The sequence below is a fragment of the Magallana gigas genome, chromosome 4 (genome assembly GCF_963853765.1).
Source record: "Magallana gigas chromosome 4, xbMagGiga1.1, whole genome shotgun sequence".
NCBI classification, from domain to species: domain Eukaryota; kingdom Metazoa; phylum Mollusca; class Bivalvia; order Ostreida; family Ostreidae; genus Magallana; species Magallana gigas.
In genome coordinates, this window is record NC_088856.1 from 53,304,332 (window position 1) to 53,324,031 (window position 19,700).

At 35.6% G+C, this 19,700-nt stretch overlaps 1 protein-coding gene across 6 annotated transcripts in view; it reads left to right on the top strand.

Annotated features, from left to right (window-relative positions):
• LOC105343878 (transient receptor potential cation channel subfamily M member 8) overlaps window positions 1-19,700 on the top strand; it is a 43,800-nt gene that overhangs the window by 15,813 nt on the left and 8,287 nt on the right. For 5 of the 6 annotated variants that reach the window (XR_010713386.1, XR_010713390.1, XR_010713387.1 and 2 more), the window contains exons 9-16: window positions 6,560-6,798; window positions 10,210-10,314; window positions 13,718-13,786; window positions 16,040-16,136; window positions 16,261-16,419; window positions 18,052-18,148; window positions 18,917-19,157; window positions 19,562-19,615. Coding sequence is in view for 1 of the 6 variants with exons in the window: in XM_011451379.4 (XP_011449681.3) it covers window positions 6,560-6,798; window positions 10,210-10,314; window positions 13,718-13,786; window positions 16,040-16,136; window positions 16,261-16,419; window positions 18,052-18,148; window positions 18,917-19,157; window positions 19,562-19,615 (1,061 nt within the window). In the remaining 5 variants the exon portion in view is untranslated. The remainder of the gene's footprint in view (window positions 1-6,559; window positions 6,799-10,209; window positions 10,315-13,717; window positions 13,787-16,039; window positions 16,137-16,260; window positions 16,420-18,051; window positions 18,149-18,916; window positions 19,158-19,561; window positions 19,616-19,700) is intronic. The other variant, XR_010713389.1, reaches the window with a different exon arrangement.

Consider the following 19,700-nt stretch of genomic DNA (forward strand, 5'->3'; position numbering starts at 1 on the left):
GCAAACGTTCTTTGCAAAGAACGAACTGCATCTACTTTGCAGTACTTCTCGCACAATTGTGCCATTTCCTATAGATGTTCTGGAAAGGCAAATGCAACAGTTTTTGCTCGGAATGATTTTTTTTACGTGACACCTATCTCGAGTAACACAGATTGAATGTTTCTTGTCCTCAAACAAAGAGTGCTTCTCGGACGTCTAACGGCTCACCTATACATGTAAGTGACAGCCCGCATAACGGTTTTACCCCGTCTCGCCTCAATGATCACGATACAATTCGACCACGGGTGTCGCATTCCGACAAACAAAAAACAGTAAACAGTAACGTGACAGTAGGCGGATCCCGAGAGGCGTCGGACTCTAGATCAGTGAAATACGACGGAATGTCTTGCGTCGTTACACTTAAGGACAAGCAAAACTCGAAGACAACCACAAGAAAAGAGGATGTTTTCGTTGGTGTTACTTACCGTAAGACAGCTAGATACTACTTATCGGGGATAGGGAGAGAATCATCAAGATCTGGAATAGCTAATTACATCGAAAGCAAAGGTGTAAAGATAACTCATTTAATGCTATTTCAACCCAAATACAACCAGTCTCGTCTATCCGCAAAAATTAATGTCCCACTAGAATTCGATCATATTATCGAATCCCCAAACTTTTGGCCTGAAGGCGTACGCTGTAGAAAGTGGATAAGTAATCGAGAATGGGAGCAAAAATGTGCTACACAGCGCGCTTCTGAGGACTGGAGCACTGAATACGACGAAATATAGAATATCAAAATGAGCATAATAAAAACCATTGTCCTTAGTTTACTGCTGCTAGCACTCTCATTTCATTTAGCAATAGCGATTCCAACAACATCCTCACTGCTCAAAATCGTAACGTGGAATGTTAGAGGCATCATCTCATCCACTTTACCAGTCTGTGCGTTACTGGATAAAACTCAATGTGACATTGCAATATTTTCCGAACACAAACTTAATAAATACTCAACAACCTATTTTGACAGTATTCATCCCCATTATTTCAGTGTTGTTAAACTTCACTCAGATTCGACTTACAACCATCCATATCCAGAACTAATTCACGGTAAAGGTGGTGTATCTCTTTTATTTAGAAAGAATCTTCGATTTTCCGTAAAAGAAATTGAAGGAATTCAAACGGACTGCATTGTGGGTGCTAAGATTATACTTAAAAATAGCCCCCCTCTCTATCTATTCGGCGTATATCTCCCAGCTGATAGTGACATAACTTATTATCAATGCACCGTTGATATAATGCACAGTTTATATGATCACTACTCCCAGTATGGACAAGTTATCTTTGCTGGCGACTTCAACGCTAGTCTGCTTCGTGAGCTACATACAAACAATATCAAGTCAGCCATCCTTTGCAAGTTTGTAGAGCGATGCAATTTTCTGACCCCCCTTGTTGACTTTTCTGTTTCTGGTCAATCGTTCTCATTTATTCCCAAACAAACTATGTTAGACTACATATTACTCAGCCAGGACACATGTATAGCTAAATGCCACTACGAAATTCTTGAAGAAGGATCCATATCTTCAACATCCGACCACCTACCCGTCGTGTGCAACTTAGAAATACATACCAAAAGAACAAACTTGCAAGACTCTTGTTCTGTACTTCCAGCATGGCACAAAGCGAGTAGTGAAACCATATTGGAATATAAATTACGCACCAACGTCGAGTTACGAAAGCTAATCGATGTCAACATTGCGTCAAATGACGACATTAAAGTATACAATGAAACATTGATAGATATTCTATCTACCTCAGCTTCATCTTGTATTCCTTCATCGCGAACTAGCCCATATACAAAGCCTGGCTGGACAAAAGCTGTTAAAGAACTCCATGCAACAGAACGAGCAATGCGTCGAAAATGGATGCAAGAAGGCAGACCAAGAGGCTGGCAACACGATACCTACCGTAATTACAAACGCGCCAAACGTGCTTTCAGAAATGCTCACGATAAGGAATATGAAATCTTTATTCAGTCTGTCTATCGCGAAATAGACGAAGCCGCTGAACTTGACCTGCGACTTTTTTGGAGACTCATTAAGCAAAGACGTCCAAGATCTTCTCGATTTTATCCTGAAATCTGTGATGCAGCCGGAGAAAGCCACACAGAACCAAATGAAATTGCTAATGCATTTGCAGACTTTTATGAAAACATTTACCGTTTTAGCGAAAACGACTCTTTTGATAACGACTTTAAACATGTAATTCATTCCATGTATGATCAAATCAAAATAAATTCTATTGACAAAGATCACATATTTCAAATCTCAAGCGATGATGTCATCACTGCCATATCCTCTTTAAAACAAAGGAAAGCGCCAGGAGCCGACAATATCACAAACGAACATATCTTATATTCTGACAATCTCATTGTTGAATGTCTATGCAAACTGTACAATGCAATTATTAGCATCGGCTACGTCCCACCCCAATGGAAACGAGGTCTTATCGTTCCGATTCATAAAGGAGGCTCTAAGCCTAAAAACTCTTGTAACAGCTACCGTCCAGTAGCCTTGCTACCAAGTATTTTCAAAATATTTGAAAAAGTGTTATCAATCAGAATATCCTCTCTGTCCTTATGTAAACCGTTTCCAAACTTACAACAACAAGGCTTTCAGAAAGAACTAGGTTGCCTCACTGCCTCATTTAACCTCCATGAAACACTGTATCACAACCTAGAAATGGGTAGTAACGTTTACATAAGCTTTCTAGACACAAGCAAAGCATTTGATACGGTATGGAGGAAAGGTCTCATGTGTAAATTGCATAAGCTAAACATTAGAGGAAAGATATGGAACATCATTGATGACTGTCATCAGAACACCGAGAGTGCAGTTATAGTCAACCAAACTAAATCACGCTGGTTTCCAGTCCAACAAGGCGTCAGACAGGGAGGCGTGTTGTCTTCCTTCCTATACCTAGTATTCATCAATGACCTGCTAGACGAACTTCAATTAGTACATTCTAACCACCCAATAATATTTGACAAAAATTACCATTCACCAGCCCTTGCAGACGACATAGCCTGCATCGCATTATCTCCAAGCGCTCTACAATCTATGCTTGACACTGCCTCTACATATGCATCCAAATGGCGATTTGAATACAACGCATCCAAATCATCCATTCTCTCATTCCGCGCTAAAAAACAGAAACCACTTGCAGAAGTAGACATTTACTTAGGACAATCCAAAATTCAATGTGGAATAGATTATGAACATTTAGGTATACCCATCAATTCAAATACAAAATCGAAATCTCGAATTTCAAACGCATGCTCCAAAGGATGGAAATCCTTCTACGCTTTGTCCGATCTACATATTTCTCGTATTAACCCCGCGACGATGGCTCACCTCTACCGGTCAGTAGTATTACCATCTGTCCTCTACGGGTGTGAAACCTGGAACCACATGACTAAAGAAGACGTAAGACGTCTTAACTCTCTCCAACACGGAATCTGCAAGCAGATCTTTAACCTACCAAAACCTACCAGATCAGATATAGTCGAGCAATACATGAACATTCTACCAATCAAGGCAGAAATTGATACTAGAAAACTCCTCTTTTTAGGAAGACTTTGCCGGATGAACACTGAATTCCTTCCCAAAAAGATCTTTACCTCACGCCTGTTCTCCTTCCTGTACAACCTAAGTGAGACCCAGATGGGCTTTATTCCTGACGTCCTACAACTTCTCCAGACCTATCAACTTACAGATTACCTGAATACATGGCTTTCGGATGGATCATTCCCGTCAAAATCCGCCTGGAAATCGACGGTACGCTCATCTGTCTATACGCACCAAACTCTACAACGAATCGAACGAACAGCATACGATCCGGACTTCTTTCGCTTTAATGCTGTTTTCAGCACCTCTAATCCATTTATTATGTGGCAATACATCAATTCATATAGTGAAATTCAAAACCTCAAATTTACTTTCAAACTCATAGCTTCCAAACCTCTACAGACTTCGATAGCTTGTGTGTTGTGTGGACATTTTGTTACCGACGTATTTTCGCACGCTACCATCTCTTGTCCGGCATTAACAATACAGCATTCCAATTGGTGGAACTCGTTGACAAGGTCTTTTACCGTACACCTGGAAGCGGAACTCAGCGGCCTTCCGGAAGACGACCTTTTCCTAATACTCCTAGGAAAACAAACACTGACAGTTCTTTCTCAAGCGGAGGAAATAGAGTTTAGGAAATTGAACTCAAGACATGTTGTGACTTCTTGCGCAGTCTATAACAGACTCCTTGGGTAGCTCAATTCACAGCTCCCACCCCATCAACTTATTTAAAACTTTCTTACATTCAAAATATATGTAAATAATCTCATCCCTACATGTAATTTCATTCCTTATTACTACTTATATGTACATACATATCTTCATTTTATAATTTTGACTCGTTGACTGTAATTTACTTGTTGTTTGTATTATTCTAATCTCCATAGTGGAGGAAATAAAAGATGAATGAATGAATGAATGAATTTGCTTTAGTCAGAAGCAATGTTTTTAAAAGATTATTTTATATTTGAACTTATTTTTTTTTCACAACGATTGACAAGCAAGTTCTCATATTAATGTGGTTCTTAACGGGCAAAAAGACACCAATGCAAACGTTCTTTGCAAAGAACGAACTGCATCTACTTTGCAGTACTTCTCGCACAATTGTGCCATTTCCTATAGATGTTCTGGAAAGGCAAATGCAACAGTTTTTGCTCGGAATGATTTTTTTTACGTGACACCTATCTCGAGTAACACAGATTGAATGTTTCTTGTCCTCAAACAAAGAGTGCTTACACTTAGGTATTGTTACGGTTGAGTGATTTCAGCTCAGTACATACTTTTTCATAACTGTCTTCAATTTGAAGAGCAAACGTGCATTAAAAAAAAGAAAATCGGAGAAAAATACAAAATGCATAATCCTGAGTGAAAAGAAACGTGTTTATACAAACAGATAGTTTTAAAAAAGAAAAATCATGCCAACAGGTGGAATCGAATCGGGATACACAAAAAAAAACAATTTGGATGTGCGGTAAGTGACAGCGGTGAAACCAACTGACCTATTCACAACTTACACACCCCTGCGAATGTTATTGTCATTTAAATTTTAGACCACGTGATTTTATTTGACCCTTTCAGTTTCGCAGTAAAAATCATGCCTCGTGTTTGTAGTGTATTTCAAAGAATCATAAAATTGTAGTCAAATATAAAATCTAGAGGTTTATTGATTTTAAACTTGATCTTCATTAATTGGTGGATAAAATGTGTTATAGAAATAAATGCGACAATACAAAAATAGTTTTTGTCTGCTGTTGCAACAATTAACATTCTTGTAGAGATCACCCCTGAGGATTAATTTTCGATCCACGCCTGACCTAGTAATAGCATCAATAGTGAAACAGACTACCATTTTATGCAGAATGTTCCTTGAAAATGGCTCAATATACGAAGTTTTTATGCAAAACAGACACCCATTATTTTTCTAAAAACATAGTATTGCACACCACAAGCATCAAACATGGCTATGATTTTATTAAGCAGCCCAATGTTTATATGTTCAACCACTCTACACGTGGTTGAACACGAACGATAACTCTGTTCTGATTATTTTCGTTTAATGTAAATAACCGCTAGATGGTGAAAAAAGACTTGCATCTTAAAAGGTTTTCATGTTTTAACATAAATCCAAGTAGGATATGATATGAAAAACGACCATACTTACGTATTTTGAGAATATAATCCGAACACTTATACTTCCGCTCGAAATTTCACAGGAACTGAACAAATCTCGGTGAAGTCTCGTGAACTTTCATTCGAGCACCTCTGGATTTATTACATACTTAGCAACGATTAAGAAAACATTCCGAACACATTCGCAGGGGTGTTCCAGGTGTTACACATCTAAATAAACTACTATAGTACAAATAGGTTTTAGAAATATTTGTAGGTTTTTCGCAAATTTCGACCTCAGGGCAAGGGTGCTCCTAAAAAATTTATCTTAATTTATTCCTTTGATCAAAACCTATCAAAATATCTTAGTTTTTAAGGGGACAGGCCTGCCCTGATTGATTTCTAGGCCAAAGTTTATGCAGATATAGACCGTTTTACTGCAAAAATGATGTTTAAGCTAATTTTGAAGGTTAATTTAAGACTTACAAGCGCAATATGCTAGGTTCTAAATGAAAATTCGATCAATTTTGAAATATGTTTACTACAGAAGAAAATATTAAATTAACTTTAATGTTCAAAAGTTTTTTTTAGGAAATCGATCTCCCCTTGGGGTCAATTCTTTTGTTATATACAAGTGATCCTTTGCATTTGGTATATTTGGTCATAATCCGTTAAAAAGATGTACAGAAAATATAACACATTTTAAGAAATTAACAATTAATTAAAGTACATCAAATTGTGTTACCTGTATCAAGGTGTGTCAAGGTCTTTAAATTGTTTGAAGTAACGTGGATGTGTATTCCTTTGTTAATTTCATTTACTTTTTAAATCCTTAATTCTAGATACCATCGGGCGTTCTCACAAAAAAGTATTAAGGAAAGACCGCAGCAGATCTTACTGCGTGTCAGTAAACTGGAAAAGAGAAAAAAGCACGTGGCACATTGCGAAAATTCACGAGACCCACTCGTTAACATCATTCTCATCACCGTTTTCGCTTCCTTTGGACTTTTTCTTTCAGTTTTCTAAGCATTTGAATGAGAATGACTCGAGGGTCTCTGAGCAATTCACCGAGACAGCTAAGGTAAATTTAATGACAACAAAAATGCTTAAAGGCTTATTTTTCTTACAAAATTAAATTTATCAAAGGTGTCAATTTTTTTTAAAAATATTAATTATTTTATTTTATATACATAAAACAGTGGTAACTATAGGTTTTTTTTCTTTATTAAAATATGTACAGTAGTATACAAATTAATGCAGGCTACAGTTTTAACGAATTCCTAATGTAGAATGTTTATCCATAGAAATTGCACATTGGCCTCTTTTGGAGACTACTAGTATTTAAAAAATTCCAGCTGGTTGATTGAGTTATCTTTTAGCTGCAATAATGTAGCCCTCTCCGATTTCTTATATTTGATGGTTACTGTAGAGGGCTACAATTCCATAGGATCCCCGTAATGGTGCAACAATTTTTTTTTTATTCCAGCAGAGATCATTTTTATATCTGACTTCCTTTAGATAAAATGATTTTTTAATTCAGATTTAACAAACTAACCGTATATGAGTCAAAACCAGATAAAGCACATCAGCATGATTATCAGTCGGCAGTTCTCGCGTGATTTTATGGGATTTACGCCTGGAGTTTTTATGGGTTTGATAACGACTGTCAGTGTAAAGCGGTCTTTCTATGTACTATCACTAAATCATTATTTAGGGAAAAGGTATATTATAGAAAATTCATTTTTACCGCGTTAATTATGTTTAAAATAGGAACATTCCTATATTCAGTTTAAGATCCGCTTCTTAGTTTCCATTGGCTGTACCAAAATAAAACTGGTCAAGGTCAGTAAACATATAGCGGACACATTCAACTCGCATTATTGATATACACGAAAAATAACCGATAAATGGACTAAACTTGATATTTTTGGATTAGTTTATGCCAAACACAACTCAATGTTGAGTTCAGGTAAGAAATGCAAATATTATTGCTATTTATACACAATTTTAACCGAAATCGTTGTGGGAGTGAATCACTCGGGCACTTGCACCATTACGGAGATCCTATGGAGCTGTAGCTCTCTGCCCCCCAAAAATCGGGAGAGGGCTACATTATTGCAGCTAGTTATCATTGTACACTCAGAAAGGTCTTATTCCTCTGAACACACCTTGGTGTTCTTTTTCCGATAGTGTCACGTTCAATTATGTCAGCTGTTTCATGCATACAAAAACCCGTCCCTTAGCCACAAACTTTCTGATAGGTGGATACGGCTATCCGCTGATTGGCTGCTGGTGTAGACTTATCGCTGATTGGCTGCTGGTGCAGACTAAATTATGCACGAACAGAACAACAACTTATTATGAGAGAATGAACAATTCATAGAGTTACTTTTGGTTGTTGGAACTGGGGTATTTTTTTTTAAAGTGGATACTGCCTACGGTACATATAGCATTAGCTCTACGAGGAAAACTTTGGCTAGACTACATATATGTATATGTATTTTAGAAGCAGTACATACGATACCTGTAATTTACGGTGCACAAAGTTTACGCTAGTTTTGAGCATATTAACGTTATTGCATACCTCATTCTGTGCAAATAATCCATTTTGAAAAATATTTCATTCAGTTTACTATTGTTCATAGTTCCTGTTTTACTTGCCTAATCTTTCTCCTAAAAATCAACATTTAGGCTAACCGACCACGGAAAACGATGCAAAAGTCGTAATTTTTGGAAGTTGATTTAAATCAACTCTCCTATGCAATTACTCTGGCAAACCGAAAGTGAAACATTGTTTGGACCTAAGCACAAATCATCACCGCTGACAAGACTAAGTTCTTGAAAATAATAGAAAAAAATTCGATGTAATGTATGCTGAAGCATTGTTTTCTAAGGAAACTTATCTATATACACTTTGAAAATAGTCAAGTTTTATATACCTGTACTACGAACAATTTAAATAGTTTTGTAGTTTCATGTATTCCTACGCCAGAGTTAATATAGTCTCGGTCAACCAGACGCTCAGCTGTCTCCGTAAATCTGCGACAAGCAGAGAGGGCCTCTCTTGCTTGTCGGATATTAACGGAGATAGTGGAGCGTCTAGTTAAACGAGACTAGAGTTCAATATCAATAGTGCTTGGATCCATACAATTTTTAGAATTGTTTCGATAACTAATACATACTAGTACTAGTATTTGAAATCTATCTTTAAATATTACACAACATGATTCATATGGGGTTTCTCGAAATTCTTCTCGGAAAAGTCTAAAAATTCATATTATAAAAAAGTGCGTAATTCAAATTCAAACTAGAAACTAATTGCCATGTAAGATAAATTGATTTTAAAATAATTGATAATCGATAAAATCAACACCCGTCAGTACTTTGATTATATATTTACATCAAATAGTACGATTCCCTCTATTTCTAGCGGATATTGATTGTATATTCAAAGCTCTGTTGAAACTGACAGGACTGAAATCTACAAGCCCCTTTTATCGATTGGTCGAAACCTTTAGCGATCTGAGGAAAATCACCGACTGCACGAAATAACCATGCTGATGTCAGACTTAAATTCCTATAGAAGATTTTTTGGCTGTTTTCTTTTATCTAATGTACTGATGTACATTCACAATAACTTAGCTGATTTCCCTTTTTTACGATCAATTTATTAATTTGTTAAAAGAGAGATGTAACAACAAAATACTTTTTTTTTCGATTCATGCGAATTATGAAAGTAGCAATCTTTTCAGAAAAAAATTAAATAACCAGCTAACGAATTCATTTCCACCAGTTGGACTGGTTATGGTTAGTAAGTAATGCATACACATGATCATACTTTTATATACGTGGAATGAACACAGATCACATGCCATTTATGAATATATTTTATTTAACGTCATCGCCGCAAATCACGGTCAACAACCCGTCTCCCATCGTGGAGAGAGCTAGGCGTACTATTTTTATGAAATCCTTGAACTCCTGCATTGCGTGAGCGTGAATAGATATCCCAGCCTAAGAAAACGAGTTAACCAATCTAAGCTCACCAAAGGCGGTTATTGTTTATGCTTAATGTAGCTGAAAGAATTGATCGCGATGCTATCGAAAAAAGCACACCAAAGCGGCAATGATAATAAAAGATGACCTAGTCATCAATAAATTGAAGATTTTACGAAGAGAACAACAGTGTTGTACCTTTAACTTATTTCATCTGACACGCTTGATGATTGTTTAACTCTTTACTGGTATAAAACGATTTAAGTTTGAACTTACTAGTAAGTGGGAGCTGTCTGCTTTACTCTGGACTGGTATTAAGTGATTTAAGCGAGAGCTTTACTGTTAGCTGTCTGGTAAACTTTATACTGATATTTAGCAAAAACTTAAGTATGGACTGATTTTAAGCTGCGATTTAAGCAAATGCTTTACTGTTAGTTTGCTGGTTAACTTTATAAAGATATTAGCAAAAACTTAAGTGTGAGCTGTGTGGTTTCAGGAACTGTTGCTGGAGGCCTTGCTCACCAACAGGACGGATTATGTCGAGGCTCTGCTGGACTTGAACCTGTCTCTGTCAACAGAGCAGATAGACAAACTGTACCACGTAAGTGACTAACTGTACCAATTTAGTGACTAACTGTACTGATTAAGTGACTAAAGGTACGGAGTATGTGACCAACTGTACCGAGTAAGTCACTAACTGTACCACATAAGTGACTTACTGTGTAAGTGAGTAATTGTACCGAGTATGTGACTAACTGTACCAATTTTGTGACTAACTGTACTGATTTAGTGACTAACGGTACCGAGTATGTGACTAACTGTACCAAGTTTTTGACTAACTGTACTGATTAAATGACTAACGGTACCGAGTATGTGACTTACTGTACCAAATTAGATTCTAACTGTACTAACTGTGACTAACTATTTTCACTAAATGACTAACTGCTCCAGGTAAGTAACTAATTGTATCGATGATTGACTAACTGTACCGAGTATATGACTGATTGTATCCACGAAGTGACAAACTGTACCAGTAAGTGACTAACTGTACCGATTAGTTGACTAACTGTACCAAGTAAGTGCCTAACTTTATTAAGTTATTGACTATCTTTACCCAGTAAGTGACTAACTGTACCAAGTAAGTGACCAACTTTACTTAGTGACTATCTGTACCAAGTTATAGTGACTATTACTGGAGAAAGTAAGATACTACATGTGACTGTACCCAGTAAGTATTTAACTTTACCCAGTAAGTGAATGACTGCACCAATTTAGTGACTTATTGTTTTGAGAAAGTGATTACAGGTAGAGCAACTACACCAAGTAGGTGACCAATTACAGACAGACCAACTATATCGAAAAAGTGTCCAACTATACCGATTTCGAACTTTACCCAGTAACTGACTCTGATTGACCAACCCGAGTAACTGACATTGTACAGTTAGACCAACTTGATCAAGTAACTGACTGTAGAGTAAGCATCACAATAGAATGATGAGATAGACGTTAAATTACGGCAAGTGTCACCGTACCACGTAAGTGGCATTGTTGTTGAACCAAATATTACCAAGAAAATAGCACCTTACAGAGAAATTGGCACTGTTGTTGAACCAAATATTATCAGAAAATAGCACCTTACAGAGTAAGTGGCATTGTTGTTGAACCAAATATTACCAAGAAAATAGCACCTTACAGTGAAAATGGCACTGTTGTTGAACCAAATATTACCAGAAAATAGCACTTTACAGAGTAAGTGGCACTGTTGTTGAACCAAATGTTGCCAAGAGAACGAGTGAGTGACAGTGTTACTGATATGATATCGTAACTTCGTTCATTTTTAGTTTAGATGATGTGATACAAAGGTTAAATGTTGTGAAATTGATTTGAATTACTTTTTCACTGAATCATTGGAGTTTCACCTGCGCAACAGTCTGGGATTGACTTCTAGACCTGCTGCATTCATTAATCTGGGCACTGAGCAATCCGTAATCTAGGGAAGACCAACAACTTGCTTTTGAAGCTTTCGATGACAAAATCCGGCACACCGTCACACTATATAAAGTTATAGAAAAGAAACTGAAATAATTTGTAATAACTTTAATTGATTGGATCTTACCGATACACAATGCATTAGAAATAATTAGATATATTGCTTATAGAGCAGTGTATATCTTTTTGGCAGACGTGAAGTAAAGAACCATATGAAGGTTAGGCCTAAAAAAATAAATTGTGTGTTTAGGGTAACACTGATGAAAAAATTAGGTTAGGGAGGTAGGGATTTTTTTTTATTTATCATATTTTTTTTGTATGATTCATAAGAATGTTTCTTTGTTTTATATTTAAAAAAGTAATTTTTATTGGAAATAAGATAAAATTCACAATCGGATAAATTCAGACATCTAACAGTGTTTTCCCCAGAAAATTTTTAAAGCATGGGGGGAAGTTTGTCAGAGTAAGTGCGCGGTGCGGCATTAAAGCGCCTAAGCCGGCGAAATCACTGTGCGTAATAATATAACCATTTGATGAAACGTACTACATATGTACTATAATCGATGCATTTTCATGAAATCTACATCAACAAGTATCATTTCAATTCATAATTATATTTTAATATCTGTGTATATTTAATATACAATTTTTCTGGGGTTTTTTCTTGCAAAACTAATAACATTTTTTTTTCAAAATCAGTTTTTTAAGAGGTTGGTCCTCACAAGTTTTCACAAAACACAAGAAATATAGATTCACATGGCAGTTCAACATCAGCTTCTGTCCCACTCCACTCCCACTCCTTATAGAAGAGATTTTTATAGGGGGGTGTTGAACAAGAAATAGGCAGAACAAGTCCATACAATTACATCAAACTTGATTCAACTTATTCTGGGCAGTTAATATTTCTTGTTTAAATTGGGGGTTCATATGAAAGTTTCTGTGATATCTTGACACCAGTTCCCTTCCTCGTTTACATGTATGTACACAGTCAATCATTTTAATAGGCATACAATATACGATGTTGCTAGTCATGTGACATCGCTTCCGTGCATTTCTGCAAATAACTGTAGGTTTTTTTTCTTTATTGTGTACATTTTTTCAAGTTTCCAATATCCTTGCGGCAAATAAAGAGTTCAAGCATATCGAATCCAAGCTAACACCATCGAGTGAACATTGTGCTATTTTTAGATCTTGGAAAATCCACAACATTCGATAATGGCGGAGATGTCGAAAAAAGCACATTATATTAAAACAAGAAGTAATCACGTCCCTATTTATGCATTAATCACCAATTAATAAACTCAGTTTAAATATATCTTAATCATAAGCTAAGTCCTTAAACCGTAAACCACGTGTGCCCCATTGCTAAGATCGATGTCGAAATTAACTGCGCTCACTGCGGGTGCAAGTGTTTTTCTGAAGTTTGAGCGGATAAACGATAACTTTATACCTACTATTTACAGTTAAGATGTGTAATAATCGGAAAAATAATTTTGCTTTGAAATAAACATGCATAGCGGGAAGCCTGGCGGCACTGTGTGATGCATGGCGGGGGATCTTCAATGGCGGTACCGCCATGCAAAATCGGCCTGGGGAAAACAGTCTAAAAATGGTAGGATCGGGCCATTTTTGTAGGTTAGGTCGGGTTACCCGAAACACACAACTTTTTTTGTTAGGCCTTATTAGCAAGTGGACATATATTTTTTAGTTTTTTCAAATTTATCTTAATTAAAATTATGTTAAAATGTATATGGCAAAGATCCTCTTATTTAAGAATAATATAATTTTTCACTTCACTTGAATCTCAAGGACTGTATGTTATGTAACTGCGTTTCCAGATTTTGTTCGTTTCAAAGGCAAGTTCCTAGACATGTCTAGATGGCCGAGTTCTTCTTAAAATGGTCACACACTGCTCCGAGAGTTGGTTCACAGGTCAATTAAAGGCTGTTGGAGAGAGCTTCTATTACTGCAAAATGTATCTGAGTGTTTTCATATTCTCTAATTGTTTGATTCAGAAACGGTTTCAAACAAATGAAGATCCCAGTGATGATATCAAGAAAGATGATTTGTTCTGGGTTATAAAGGTAATTAAACAGGTCTGACAAAATATCGAAATCGTTTTTTTATTCATCGTCTTCAAGGGAGATGTGCGGCCATCTTGCACATTTGAGGATTAAAATATAAACATTTCTTGAACTGGCTTGTTTTTTCCCGAAACTGGATTAGCCGCACATCCCCCTTAAAGGGGACTAAACACGATTTGAACTGAACATTTTCAAATTTTATTTTTTCAGTTTTAGTGTATAGTTAAAATAACAATATAAATACACTGACACTGAAAACATAAAATGTTAATAAAGTAATAATAGTGACTATTTGAAAAATTTGAATGTCAAGATCGAGATTCTCTAGCTGTATCTCGCTTTTAACTTGACTTATAAAATTCGAATTTTGGCCAATCATTTAAAACCCCAAAACCATTTTATACTTAACATATGAAACTAATGAATTTAAAATCATCAATTTAAAATCGTGCCTTGGCCCCTTTAATTTGACGAGGTGATACAATTTTAGAAACTTTATCATTTTCTTATAATGATATGTTGTTGTTGATTTACATGATAATCTTTTTTTTTTTTTAAAAAGAGGGATGTTTATGTTGGTGTTTTGCTTACGTAAGCTGAAAGTCAAAGTGAACTTTTTTTATCACTTTCTGTCTGGCCTCAGTCTGTCTGTCTGTCCGTAATATTTTTACATTTCTACTTCTTCCCCAGAACCACTGGGCAAATTTAAACCAAACTTGGCATAAAGTATCATTGAGTGACGGGGAATTAAGTTTATTAAAATGAAGGGCCATGCCCTCTCTCAAAAGGAGATAATTAAGATATTCAATGTATAACGACCACATTTAATACCTAATAAATGAATTATTCAATATTCTTTACCATGATATCATTTTGAAGGTGTTATTATATAAAAATTCTCCACCAAAGAAATTTGCTAAATTTTAATAACTGTCCAAATGATTATACCTTGACTTTTACTTTGAAGTCTATGGGCAACACGTGTTTTATAAAGATATTGTAAAAAGTAACATTTATTTTATTTTAACAAATATTTTGACAAAATCAAAATTTTCTTTTTTTTTCATCAAGAAAAGATAACTCTTTAAAAAAGTTTAAGGTGCAAATTGGCGGGCTTCTTATATGTTATCAGTCATGTGAATTTGGTTCATTTCACTTTCATTGATATCCAGAAATACATATTTAACTAATTTAAAATGATTTTCATTTCAAAATTGTTCAATATCCCTCCGTTATACATTGAATACCTTAAGAATTATTTTTTTTAAAAATTGTTGGTATTTTTCAAAAATCCTCTCAGAAATCGATTGGCCAGAAAAGCTGTAACTTATGTAAGAGCATCGCAAAGTTTTGTAAATTCATGTTTGTTCAAATCATGATTCCCTGGGGATAAAGTAGGACCGCAATGGGGGGGGGAGGGGGTCAAATTTTACATAGAAATATAGGAGTAAATTCTTATAAAATCTTTTTCTCGAAAACCTGTCAGCATAAAAGCTTAAACTTGTGTGGAAGCATTTTCATGTAGAGTAGATTTCAGTTTGTTCAAATCATGATATCCAGGGGTAGGGTGTGGTCACAATGGGGGGGGGGGGTTAAGATTTTTACATAGGTATATATAGAGAAAAATCTTTAATAAGCTTTTTTTCTCAGAAACTTATACTGACCAGGGATCAATTTAAGCAGGACACCATTTCTTGCCATTACGTTGACGCGTCACACTATCAACATTACTTTGCGTCAAAAAATGGTACCTGCCTAGAATTATTTTTTGGCCAGTAGTTGTTCATAAAAGTTACCTGTCTCTTCTATTCTTTTTTCTTTTAAAGTACCTTTTTTATGATACGACAAAAATAAAGGTGACCATTTGAATCAATCACGTACATATATAAAGGCAGATTGAAACCTTATTTTTACTCGTGAGAGGGTATCAAAGCATTATAATAAAGTCTACTACATTGTCTTTATATATATGTACATGACTTCATAAAGCTGATTATGTTATGGCTATTGATTCCCAGGTGAGTGATGTGGCCCATTGGCCTCTTGTTAATTTATCACTCAAAGCTTAAAACTATCGGTATAATATATTATTAGATGGAACATATAAATATGAGACCATTAATTTATGATAAAAATTGCATTTTGTAAAAAGGAACCAATTTTACCTGGATATGTATCATATAGAGATTGTGCCAAGAAGGCTAACGTCATTATAATTCGGGACATGTAATATCATATGTCACTATCTTGCAGAACATGGCTAAAAAGAAAAATGCATTTCAATTGTTGGAAGGAAATAAAACGCACCTAAATGCGCAAAAGATTGTCAAACAAATACTCCATTATGAAGGTAAGTCTCTCTCTCTCTCTCTCTCTCTCTCTCTCTCTCTCTCTCTCTCTCTCTCTCTCTCTCTCTCTCTCTCTCTGGAATATTTAGACTCGCATTTGACAGTTGCTTCTTACCAATGTTACAGAAACCGAAGACCCACGGCTAGAAGCTGGGTGCAGTACGAAAAGACGAAAGTCGTATGTCGTCCGCCAGATGTCCTTACAGGCTATTCTGCTCTGGTCCTTGCTGACAAACAAAGCTGATATAAGCACTCTTATGTGGAAGAGAGTAGCTAATCAACTGTGTACGTAAACGCTTCTATAGTTTGCGTGAAATTAGAACCATTTTAACAAGAGTTAGGACTTTGGGTAGTTGTGTTAAACAGCAATATGACGTAGGCCTGTCTATTTCATTGTTGATCACTCCGCCATGTCTCATTTAAATCAACAAGATTCGTCAAACTTTTGAGCTAAGACTACGCAACCTATTGATATTTCACTCGAAACTAGCATCATTTTAAACTTGTTTTGAAGCAAGAAATAGTTACGTCTTACCGAAAGTCCAAGGTCTTTTTAAAATGTAGCTGCAGGTCTGTAGCTCCCGGTCTGAAAAACAATTCCGAGGGACGACCTTGGATGTACAGTTCCTCCCATGGTAAAAAAATTTACGGCGCACATAAAATTGCGCTAGTTTTGGACTGTTAGTTAGTTAAGCCTCTTCATGCCAGGTGGCACATAAGGCAGCCACACTGACTCTCCACCCAGTCCGATCCTTTGCTTTTGCCACCACTGTTTTCCATGATAACTCTATCTTTTACAGCTCACTCTCTGCTGTTCTTGCTGTTTTTGGCGTACCCCTTTTCCTTTTGCCATCGGCCGTCCAGAAGATGCTTTCTCTGGTTTCCCAGAGAAAAGATTTTGGACTGATTAACCTTATTTTGAATTCTTACATTCTGTGAAAATTATTAGTACCATCAAATTTTTTCAGTCACTTAACTATTGATATCGGTACTTTACTTGCCTCAAACGCTAACCGACCTCGGAAATTGATAGCTCCCAGGTCGTCCATCTGATCTTTTTCAGAGCTACAGACCTGCAGCTAAAATGGTTCTAAAACAAACTTGTCTAGGTGCATTTTTTCTCTGAAGTGAGTCTTATGGTATTCAGTGTATAATGAGGGGATATTAAGAAATTTTTGAATCAGTTTAAATTAGTTGAATATGTATTGCTGGATAACAATGAAAGTGAAATGAACCAAATTCACATGACAGATAACATAAAAGAAGTTGATCAGTTTGCATTCAAACTTTTTTTAAAGAGTTATCTTTCCTTGATTAAAAGAAGAACATTATAAAATTGTCAAAATATATGTGGTAATTTGTTTATTTCATATTTTGTTAAAGAAAAAGTTTATGCATTTATTCGCTAAGAGAACAGTATGAATTTCAAGTTAATTGCTTCTATACTTCATTGTCAAATTCAATTTGCAATGAATTGAACAATAAACAAGAAAACTTCTTAGGTGGAGTATTTTTATTTGATAACAACTTCAAGATGATATCATGATTAAGAATTTCGGACCATAAATTTATTTGGTACAAAATGTGGTCGATATTCACCGAATACCTCAACGAGGTTCAATGCATGGTCGTATTTTTTTTTCTTTCTCAGGACAAGGATTTTTTTGTTTTACTAAACGATGTAGAAAAAGAATATAACTTAATAAAACAGCAAATGCATTTGCGTTAAAATACGCCATCTTGAAAAATCCAAAATGAGGCTGCCCCCCACTTTTAAAAACGATGCTACGTTCCTGAACATCGTCTGTTTTATCTTATTATAGATCTATGTGACATTTCATCTTTCAATGCAAAAAAAGTCATTGTTTAATGATAAATATGCAAAAAAACTAATAGCAATTGCGTGTTTTATTCTAGATACAGGTATTGTAAGCTCTGTGATTTTAAAGATTATGGCCAGCCATGCTGAACTGAAGGACAAAAATCTCGCCAAAAGTTTAGATGAACATTCAAAGTATGTACATATACATTTGTAAAAAACACCACTTTACTTCTTTTCTTCCTAATTCCATTTGTTAGAAGTGTTCTCCTCTTTTTCTTTAAAAATTTCAAATAGACACTGCATAAACGACTAAGATTTACAGTTTTATAACAAACCAATCGCGTATGTCGATTATATGTAATCCATCAACCAACGGCTGTGGATTTCTATGCAATGCTCTCTATCTTTCCTGCCCGCATGAATTTGCATTTTCAAATTGTTGCTTCAATACAACATAATCATTTATACATCATATACGCCGTGAAGGGGGCTCAACATCCGGTAACTTTAAGTTTTCATGACATGTCACAAAATGGCGGTTTCAACTCATTGTGAAACTGTGTTTATCGCCAAATTGATGTGTTTACCTCTGAAGTGCAACGGGTATAGCTTAGACCTACTTACCCGCAGGTTTCTAGTTCGAATACGACAGGAGTGATTATTTTGACGGATAACGATACGTGTACATTTTTAAGTGGAATATTTCCCCCTGTCGTTTTCATGTCAAATGCATGGTAAAATTCTTCTTTTAAAACTATGTGCTTGTATACGACACTTTTATCAAAGACGGAGAGAGCCCTTGAGAAAGCAATATATGGCCCATGTGATGTCATACCAATCATTGCTTTATTGTCAGGAACAACTTCTTCGCAGGAATAACAACATTTTAGATAGTGTCTATATGTTCTCAAATCATTTCATTTTTGTCCGTCAGAACAATGTTTCTTCTCTATGCTTTAGAACTTTCAAGATCAGAGCTTTGAACATGATGGACACGCTTTTCCAGACGGATAAGAAGGTGGCATTTGATATAATGGATAGTTTGGAGACAGTCTGGAAAATCCAAGCAACACCCATTGCGTTTGCATATGAATTTCAAATGTATGACGTCATTGCGCATCCCAGTACGGTGGCTTTAATGAATAAGAAGTGGTACCGCGGTATGGTTCCAAGCTGGAAGCAGTTGTTCACCAAAGCCTTGGTAAATGATTGTCTTTTTTCTCCGTAAAAAGCCAAAATATATATGTTTATAGAGCATTCAAAGACTAACTGTCATATTAGGTCAAATGTTATCCCACTGATTAAATTCTTAACCATCTTTTTAAAATTGGAATAATGTCCTTTCCGATACATTTTATTTTATCAAATAAAATATACACCATGATTAGTCAATATTTTATTTGATAAAATGAAATATATCAGAAAGGACAATAACATAATTTTCGCCTTGGGGATGGTGAAAAATACCATAATATGGATCTTTAATATGGTTCACTTACATGTACATGTATGAAATGAACTTCAGTACAAATCAGTTTGATATTTTGGTAGCAATATACGCGATTGTTAATTTCTGATGATATGAAGCATTTTTCTTTTTTCCAGAGAAATCCCTGTTTTGTCTTTAACATGAGATGTTCCCACTTCGTTCTACACTACGTAAGTCTTGCTTACTAAGTAGATACATGCTATATAGTATTTACCAGCAGTTACGTCCCAACGTAGACAGATTTTTTCTAGGGTA